General features: G+C 32.0%; 1 protein-coding gene and 1 long non-coding RNA gene across 2 annotated transcripts; one reads left to right on the top strand and one right to left on the bottom strand.

Moving 5' to 3' along the window:
- Window positions 1-4175: 4175 nt before the first annotated feature.
- LOC100800127 (uncharacterized) lies at window positions 4176-6550 on the top strand. Its single transcript, XM_003543237.5, has 2 exons — window positions 4176-5370; window positions 5650-6550. Exons 1-2 carry the CDS (start codon window positions 4683-4685, stop codon window positions 6279-6281), a joined length of 1320 nt encoding a protein of 439 aa, XP_003543285.1. The 5' UTR covers window positions 4176-4682; the 3' UTR covers window positions 6282-6550.
- A 1716-nt stretch (window positions 6551-8266) lies between these two features.
- On the bottom strand, window positions 8267-10056 carry LOC100781914 (uncharacterized). The gene is made up of 3 exons (XR_417725.3): window positions 9702-10056; window positions 9370-9529; window positions 8267-8892 (listed from the first exon to the last, which is right to left on the bottom strand). It is a non-coding gene; the product is annotated as an uncharacterized lncRNA (long non-coding RNA).
- Between the last annotated feature and the right edge of the window lie 6 nt (window positions 10057-10062).

Here is a 10062-nt window from a genome sequence, read left to right as displayed (position 1 = left end):
ATATCTTCTGAATTAACCTTAATCATATTTATTTAAAATGATTCTCAGAATTGAAATTAAAAGTATTTTTGAAATAATGACAATAAATAGTGTTGAATTAGTTAAAATTTATTTATATTCTAGTTCACAAAATTTGGGCATTTATTTTATGCATTTGAGTCTGGAAGGACTATTAATCTAAAATTAAAAAATATCTAACAAGGTCAGATTGGTTCAAATTGAAAAAAAAAAGCAATTCAATTATTCAAGAACCAAACAAAGATAATTGGTTTGGATCAGATTTTAAATATTAAAAAAATAAATTAACCAAACTATATAAACCAAATCAATTTTATTAGTTTGGGTTAAGTTGTCACGTTTATTGAGCCAATCCAATTGAATGAACACCCCTTTATATCTATTTAAAAATTATCTTAAATTTAATTTTCATAATAATATTACTAATGTTGCATAAAACAAAGAAGGTGGATCGAGTTCATGAATTGATTTTGCTGGACTTCTAGTATTCATGCCATTACAATATAAAAGGCTTTTACTTCCTGCACCTCCTAAACACCCTTAACAAACAAAACTATCCAACCACCCAACACAAGTCATATCACTTCAAAATATTTTTTTTATAATTTTTTCATAATTGATTTTAATTAAAATTAATTTTATCAGCAATCATTAAATTACATATACATTATTGCAGTTTGTCAAATTTCTTTTGATAGTTTTTTATATCCTATATTACTCCTCTTAATAATTAAATATAACACTATATCACAATTTATATGATTCAATTTAAATATTAAAAATATTTATTAATTATAAATTTTAAGTGTATAAAATTAAATATTTATCCCGTAAATCAGTAAACGCAGTGTCATCCAATTCTCTTTGTTATCACCGCAACCTTGTTCTTGTGTCCTCCTACTCCTGCTGCTACTGTCATCCTAAAAGCCTAAATTATTTGTCTGGTTATTTTTCCACAGAATAAAAAAAAAACAAATTAAAACACTATTTTTAATGAACTTAATATAACTAGTTCGACGAAGTTTCAATGGTATGGCATGTTTTGTATGAATTATCTGTTAACGGTATTGTGTGTCATGGAAAAATTACTATAAGCTAGCTAGAGACAGGATTTATATTCTACTACCTACTTCCACAATTTATTTATTTATTTATTTATTGGACCGTATTAATAAAGTCAATATGTGGTCCTCCTATGTCTGAAGAATAATTGCATTGTGGCCTTACTTTGAGGTATAGACTCCTTTAGTTCCCCACAAAAAAAGAAAAAAAGAAAAAACGTATTACTTGATTATTCGCGTATTAGAATTAGGATGGAAAAAAATAGTTGATTCCTTTAAAATATTGTTCAAATAGTCAATTTTATCCTAAAAAAGTTTATGGAAGGATTTTATGTCTCATATAAGAATAAAGAAAAAAACATATTTCATCTGTGAGCAGAGAAATTATCCTCTTGACCAGTACTCTATTTTTCTAAAAAAATTAAACTTATGGCCACCGATTTCTAACTCTGAAAATGCCCCTAGATCCAATCCTATATCAAAAAATAAAGTAGTAATGTTTATTCTATTGCTCATTTGCCCCATTTTCCCGTAAAGTAGTTACACCCAATATGAAACACATAAAAAGTCTTTGATCATGAAATGCTTTGCAATCTTGATCTTGGCAAACAAGCGCTCACTCTAAGTTGGAGGCTTTGTCAATGTCGATCAATATTGATTGCAAATGACTGAGATTTCAAATTGATTGTCACTCTTCTCAATTTCAGACTTTCAGTTACTCTATTAAAGTTGAGAGATAAAAAAGCCTTAGGGTGAGTTTGGTTGTGACTTGTGAGGAGAGCCATTAAGGGCATCTTTTCATGCATTGTAATTGGTCATTATTATAACTTATTTTTATAACAATTTCTCTTTTATAAAGCATTTTTTTTTTCAAAATATTGTTTTTTCGGATATTTTGTTTAAAATTTCATAGATTTTATTCTACCTAACTTTTATCTTATCATTTTATCTCCAATAATTGATTATTTTAAATATAAAAATAACAATTACAAATAATTTCAAACTATTTTGAAGAAAATTTTACTATAACAATGGTTGTTCTAAATAATTCAAGTGAAATAAATTATCTTAAATCTGCTTTTTACTTAAGACATTTACTTATAAATTTATTTCCTATATTCAATTGTTAAAATAATCTTTTTACAATTAATAATGGAAAACTCTAAGAGCATATTTCACATCGCCATATATTTTTTTAAAATTAAATATTAGTATTTTGAAAATTTGATGAAATTTAAAGAATTTAATAGGATGCAGAAAGTTTAAAGTATAGCTTTAAAAATGTAAGCATAGCTTTAAAAATGGTCCGATGATTGACTCGGTCATGACACTCATTATTGGATCAGGGATCGAATTGATGAGTCACTAATTAATTCGTATGACTCGGTCAATAATACAAAATATAAAAATTTTATACATATCTTAAAATCTTTCTCTTGACACATTAAAATTCATAAGTCTTACAAAAAATATAAACAAAATATAAAGAACATAAGTTAAAAAAATGACTATTATCTCTAACCTTTAATATGAAAGATATCAACGATAATATATATCATTATTCACACTAAAATGAAGCATAGTCATATCACATCAATGTAGATTATAAAATATAAAAAATCAATTAAAAGTTTAAAACCATAGTTTTAAAAATTGATCCAGAACTCTAAAAAAACGCTCAAAAATGAATGAAAGGATCAATATAACTCAAAATCACACCCAATAAACTAAAATAAAACAAAATAAAAAAAGAAAAGATAAGTGACCCATTATGGGTCAACGGGTCATCAGTTTAACCACAAATTCGGTCAGGGTCAAATTGGATCGTTTCGGGTCAAAAACACACGATCGAACTTATAGTTTAATCCGGTCCAACCATCGGGACATGGTTGATTGATCGGACCCGACGGGTCGATGTAAGTCTTAAAACTTTGATTTTAAGTGAAATTTAACATTTTGGATTGATAAATTATGAATAAAATAAAATAAAAATAATTTGATTGATTCAATTATTTTTAAATTGAACCAAATTATATATTCTTTTCATTGTGCATTACTAAAAAGGGAAAATGTGCTCACGTGATAAACAAGTGACTAAAAACGAAGAAGAAACATATCCGACCCGAGAAAGGGACTTTTAGCCTATAATCATGTACCCACATGTTTCCCCCTTTGATTTGTCATCAAACAATATTAATCAATTTTACACCAAATCAATTTCTCTAAAATGAAATTACTAAAATTAATTGTCTTTAAACATTAAAGAAATTGAAGTATAATTAAATTTAAAGTAAATCCTAAATTTCATTTGATAAAATATAAGGTTTCTCCACATTAATACCAAAGTGCTTTCTGTCACCAAATTAGGCATTTAAATTAAGTCTTATTATATTATTTTTTAAGTTTTTCTACTAAATTAATCCGTAAAACATATAAAAATATGACCAACTGTGTTTTAATTTTTAGATTTTAAAAGTAAGAAAATTAAATTTATTTTCAATTTATGACTTCAACTTAATTATTCTCAAATCCTTTTTTCCTCGATCACCAAGCCCTAAATACTAGAGCCAAATAGCCATATCAACGGCAGAATTTTATACTAGTGGGATGATACAAACACAAACACAAACGAATTGTGAGCGAATCTTTAAAAATTCTCTAATCTCTTCTCCTATTCGGCTATTCCTCCTTTATTTTCATTTCAAAAAGAAAAGAAAGGACTTTAATTTCAATTAGTTGTTTTTATTTTTAAAAAAAATAGTGATTATGCTAGTTCTTTTTAGGCAAAGTAGACAATGATTTGTAATTCATAGGATTTTATGTATTCTTTTATGCCAACGATAATTATATATTACAAGGAAAATTAACTTCAGGTTAATTTTTAATTCAATGTATATCGTATCTAAGAGACAAGAAAAAAAAAAGGCAATGATGTGTACCTTGGCAATTAAAACCTTTTAGACATTTAACTAATTAATAATTACCACAATCAAATAAAGTCTTTTTTTATAAATAAAATGAAAAAAGTAACACAAACATGATCACGTGTAAATTTAGACTGTGAATGAACCAAAAACAAAATAGCGCTGTTCCTTAATTGTCACCACACTTGTTTAATAGCGCCACTGAACACGGTTTGTCCAAGTTAGTTGTTGTTGTCATGTTGTGCCAAAGATTCTTTGTTTCACTTCAATGTTCAACACACCACTTCCTCTCTTCTCTTGTATGGATTTGAGTCCTTGTCCCACTCCCTCTCTTGTGTGATCCCCTGACACCACCCCCATGCAATATTGCAATTTTCCAAATGCTTTCTCTTGCTGACATTTGCTCTTGATCATTTTTCAGGGCTCATATAGATATACAATCTTTTCAAATTTTCTTCTAAAACATGTTTTGCTCTTCTCTTGTCCCTTTGATGCATAGCAGCAAAAGGGGTGTTTGCATAAAGCAGAAAAGTTGGTAAATGGCATGGTATATCTTTAACAGTGGAGCCTTTTGGGGTTGAATATTCTGAAAAAAAAGTTGAAGAGTTCAGAAAGTTTAGATCTTGTTGTTGTTAGAAAAAGGTGAAAAAAGTTGGGAAGGAGTGAGGATAATAATAATATGCCAACTGTGTGGTTCTCTTTGAAGAGGTCTCTACACTGCAAATCAGAGCCATCAGATGTTCATGACCCCAAAACAAGGAAGCAGTTAACCACAATCTTTACCAAAAAGGGAGGAGGGTCAAGTAGGTCAGGTTGTTCAAGGTCCATAGCAAATCTCAAAGATGTAATCCATGGTAGCAAGAGGCATCTAGAGAAGCCACCAAGTTGCAGCCCAAGATCCATAGGTAGCAGTGAGTTTCTCAACCCAATAACTCATGAAGTGATCCTAAGCAACTCAAGGTGTGAGCTGAAAATCACTGGCTATGGAGGTTTCCAAGAAGGAGGGGTTGGAAGTGATGGTGGAGGTGGTGGTGCCAATAATGGGGGTGTCAATAATAGTAGTGATTTGAGTACCTTTGTTGGCACTTTAAGGCCTGGCACTCCTGGCCCTGGAGGGCACCCTACAATGCACTACTTCAACCCTTCTTTTAGGACTTCATCCACTCCTCCAAGGAAATCTCCTTTCCTTTCATCAGATAAAGAAGGGTCAGGTTTGCATGGTGTTGGAGTTCTTGGACCTCATTCTAGCACAAGGGTACCTCTTGAGACAGATTCAAATGTGTCTTCCACTGTCACTTGCCACAAATGTGGAGAGCAATTCAACAAATGGGAAGCTGCTGAAGCTCATCATCTCTCCAAGCATGCTGGTACCTAACCATTTTTCTTGTCAGTTATTTATTTATTATAACTTTTTGACATTCATGCTTTTCTACTATGTTCAAGTGGATAAGGTCCACATTCTTGTTGCCACATCTTCATCAGATATAAATGGATTCTTTTGTTTTTATCTTGTGGTGAGGAAGCTTTTGAACTACCAAAATTACTCCTCTTCAATGTCTTTTATTTGAATTCAAGTTTGTTTATAGTTTAATGTTGTTTTCACACATGTTAAGAATTAAAGAGAGAAAGTTTTTTTTTTTGGGCAGTTACTGAACTTGTGGAAGGTGATTCATCAAGGAAAATAGTGGAGATAATATGCAGGACTAGCTGGTTGAAGTCTGAGAACCAATGCGGTAGAATTGAGAGAGTTTTGAAAGTGCATAACATGCAAAAGACACTGGCTAGGTTTGAGGAGTATAGAGAGTTGGTGAAAATCAAAGCTAGTAAACTCCCCAAGAAACATCCAAGGTGCCTTGCTGATGGCAATGAGCTTTTGAGGTTCTATGGAACCACTGTTGCATGCTCTCTTGGTCTCAGTGGCTCTTCCAGCTTGTGTTTATCTGAAAAGTGTTGTGTTTGTAGAATCATCAGAAATGGGTTTTCTGCCAAAGAGGAACTCAAGGGTGGAATAGGTGTTTTCACTACTTCCACAAGTGGAAGGGCTTTTGAATGTATTGAGGTTTTTGACCATGACCCTTCATTGAGAAAAGCACTTATAGTATGCAGAGTCATTGCTGGCAGGGTCCATAGACCTCTGGAGAACATTCAGGAAATGGCAGGACAAACAGGCTTTGATTCGTTGGCTGGGAAAGTTGGTCTTTATTCAAATATTGAGGAGCTTTATTTGCTCAATGCTAGAGCTCTTCTTCCTTGCTTTGTGGTAATTTGCAAGCCATGAAGCTAAAGAATCAAGGTTTAAAAAAAATGGGAACATTATTGTGTGATTTTTTATGAATCCCCCTATTTTGGCCTTTTTATGAACCATGGAGGTTCTTTTCCCAACTTTTGAAGAATTTTGATTCATAATCCAAAGTCATGTGTGCTTTTTCTTTGTTTATTGAATGAACCTTCTACTCATACATTTGTATTTTTCTTAATGGCACTGAAATTTTTCATCTGCACAAGATGAAGTGCCCGAAGTAAATATTGTAAGATGATGACATCTAACTGTTGAGTCAACTTGAGCAATTAGCAATCTCTTTTAACAACATTTCCACTTGAATTAATGGTCCACTGTTGGTTGCAGTAGTTGTGTCCGTGTTATATTAATTGATCTAAAAAATGTTGTCTACGTGAAATAGTAGTAACCAACTAATCTGATTAGAATTTGCTAATATTATCAAATTTGCAAGATATGGAAGAATCCTAGTTGTGTGTGCATTTAGTTAAGTAGTAGTAAAGCCTAGGACAAGGTGCGCAGATTATTTTGTTTAGATTAATGCAATCGATGATTAGATTCCATTTTAAGTGGTCGTTGAATGACTTAAATTGACTCACCAAGTGGTCACTATTCATGATGATAGTTGGGTTATTTATAGGTGTAATCAAAGAACGTGTGTGACCTCAGTCTTAATAGATTAATGGACATAGACTGCCATAAACTGTGACAGCCCTGCTAGTACCTTGAGCAAATATTGTTAAAATGACCCATTTTCTATTTTTCTGTTAGGAAAATAATTACATAAATAATGTAATGTGGTCCTCCTTGAATGGTTATGGTTCAAGTTCAAAACAGAGATGATTCCAAACATAAGGACAAATATGGGGAAGGATTACAAATATATGTTCAAAGTTGGGACATATATCCATTGTCTTTTTTCTTATTGCCATAGTGCTATTGCTATCAATGTCTTGTTAAATATTTAATTGCCAGTTTTTTCTTCATTGGAGCTTTATGGATCAATTCAATTTCAAACAGCTATGTGGTTTAAGATAAGGTTATGTGGTCAATTTCTCTCTTCCTATTGTATTTATATGCTGTCATATAAAAATGAGTGTATATATATATCATTGGCCACTTTTGGGGGTCTTAACTCCCAATGGCATGGCATGGCATAAATCCGAGTGTGGGTTTTGAATGACATTTCATTACCGTAAAATCTGTACAGCTTTCAACTTCTCATGGCACATGCACCTCATAAATGTGCACTAACCCTCATTACACCACCCTCTTGTTTGGGGATGGACATCATTCAATGAAGGTATCCTCATTGGATATTTCAAAACTTTGAAGTGAAGTATTTTGGAAATATTGGACATGTAATGAGCTAGGTGTAGTTGGCATGAGACTCATAATTAGGCTGCAACAACAACTACTACACAGCCATGAGAAGCTTGACATCAATTTTCTGAATTCTGACACTTATGAACCATTTGTGGTTTCCCTCTTAAATGTTTGGTTCAGACTTCGCTTTCTGATAAAACTAAAAGTAGTGAAGAACTAGCCCCTCAAAGACCAAGGGCTAAAACTTGTTACCATGTTTTCCCACTTGCCTATAAATTTTTACCAAGGAGTTGAGCTTAGCTCTATCTTTAGGATTGAATTTGCTTATAAAATGTTTGTTATAATAATTGCAGACTTCCCAGTTGGTTCCCATTGTAGGCTCAGATATTCAGATTCTAATTTTAAATATACAATGTGGTCACGTTTTGGAATTCATCAGCGCCTTCTGAATGATGTAAATGCCGCAGATCACGCTGGAAATTTTTGGGACCAGACCTCTGCCATAAATCATTAATGATGGCTATAAATTCTCGTAAAACAGTTAAGATTAAATAACGCATACAGATAGAACAAAATTTATATATACAGTTTTATATATATAGGTGCTTCTGCTGATATAGAACTTTGTCCATGCAAATATTCATCTTTCAAGAAAGAACTTGGTCTTTTAAAACATGACTTCATTTATTTTTGTGATCACAAAAATAAAAAATAAAAATACAAAAGGTTTAAAATCGTGTACAATAGTATTGAAAGACTATTGTCTAATGGGAGGTAAATAACCATAATCTAGGCAACAAATAATTATCTGATGGATTATCAGAATTCTTCTCAGCAATCCTTCATGTGTATATAAGAATAACATAATCAATGAAAAAAACTAGAGGTTAATTTCTATATACTGAGTGTAGAAAGTTTTACTCTGTCAACCAATCAAAAATCATACTTGACCTGACTTTTTTTGGAAGCACATGGTAATTCTCAACAAACTTACCATATGACAGGTTGTAATTAGATGAAAACTGTAAAAATCATTTATACTGTCAGTGCATACGCTAATTTCTCAAACGTTGCCTTTTCTTATTTGAGTAGGAATGCTCTTTGGCAAGAAGATTAGCCAACATAGACAATGGACAACTTTGGCTGCTGCATATGTATCGACCTTCTGCATTAGAATGCTCCATTAGGAATATGTGCGCACTGTATATATCTTCAATGTGAACTAAAGCAATTGACCCTATTCGTGCATTTACAGCAGATAATATCTTGAAGAACTCAGGTTCACCTATTCATATAAGATCAATATGGTCAAACACAATGACATGATAAATAACTCATTAACTCAAGTAAGTTAGCACAAAAGTTTGATGCTGTCCATTTTATGATGCACAAGGAGTCTTAGAGATTCATTCAATGCTTTTGGGGAATTTTATGGTACTTAAATTTACACATGAAATCTGCAGTATCAAAAACAAAAAAGTTCATGCTCTTTGCTGACCACTCATTTGACCAATTTTCTGCAAATAAACAGAACTTCAGGCAATAAATATTTTATGTTTATCAACTTTTAGTATTATGGCTTTCCCTTAAAACAGTCACAGGAATTCTAGTTATCATAGACAATAGTAATAAATCATTCATTTACCTTTCTTGCACAAATTAGATAACTAGTAGTTTCCACATATATTGATGATTTTTCAATGTCTCTAGGTGAAATAACATTATACCAACCAACACATACATTGAAGGTAAAAAAAAAAACCTGTTATTGGTGACAGTAGGACTTTAACACTTGATGGTACACTAGCAGTGAAGAATGGGCCAGCAACAGTGGTTGTTATGACTGACACAAGATCAATGCCATTCTCTTTTGCAAACTTAAATGCTGCCTCTTCTGTTAGAAGCTTTGAAAGTGCATAAACCTGCCACAGTGAAGAAACTCTCAAAAGGAAGCAACATACTATATATACAAATGCAAACTATCCAAGGGAAGACCCACTAAAGTCGGCCTAGTGGCCGAATAGTTTGCATGAGGTTCTAAGTTCTAACTTGAGTGTCGTCAGGGAAAGAATTACTTAAAACTTAGTAACTTACCCACCCACTTGCTTGTGTTTTCAACACAAGTTCACTTTGGATTTGGCAAGATTCATCAACAAGAGGTTTCCACTTCCCATTGCTGTCTTTAAAAGTAATCGTACTTCAGAATCATCATGATCACATATATATGTAATGGAAATTTAGAAGTGCAACATTTTCGTTTTTAATTAAAACTGTAAGAACACTGATTTTTCTTTTGAAATCTTTGATTCTTCTGGGAGAGACTGAAGTATTTCAAAAGATGTGTTATACAGAAATCGAACTTAAAGCCACTTCCACAAGATCAATGAGCTACGTACACTCATTAGAACGATGGTAAGAACAATAACTTAGAAGTACATGCAGGCTTATTGAGAGA

The sequence above is a fragment of the Glycine max genome, chromosome 13, assembly GCF_000004515.6.
Source record: "Glycine max cultivar Williams 82 chromosome 13, Glycine_max_v4.0, whole genome shotgun sequence".
NCBI classification, from domain to species: Eukaryota; Viridiplantae; Streptophyta; class Magnoliopsida; order Fabales; family Fabaceae; genus Glycine; species Glycine max.
Note: the sequence above shows the minus strand (reverse complement) of the source record. Positions and strands in the feature narration are given on the sequence as shown.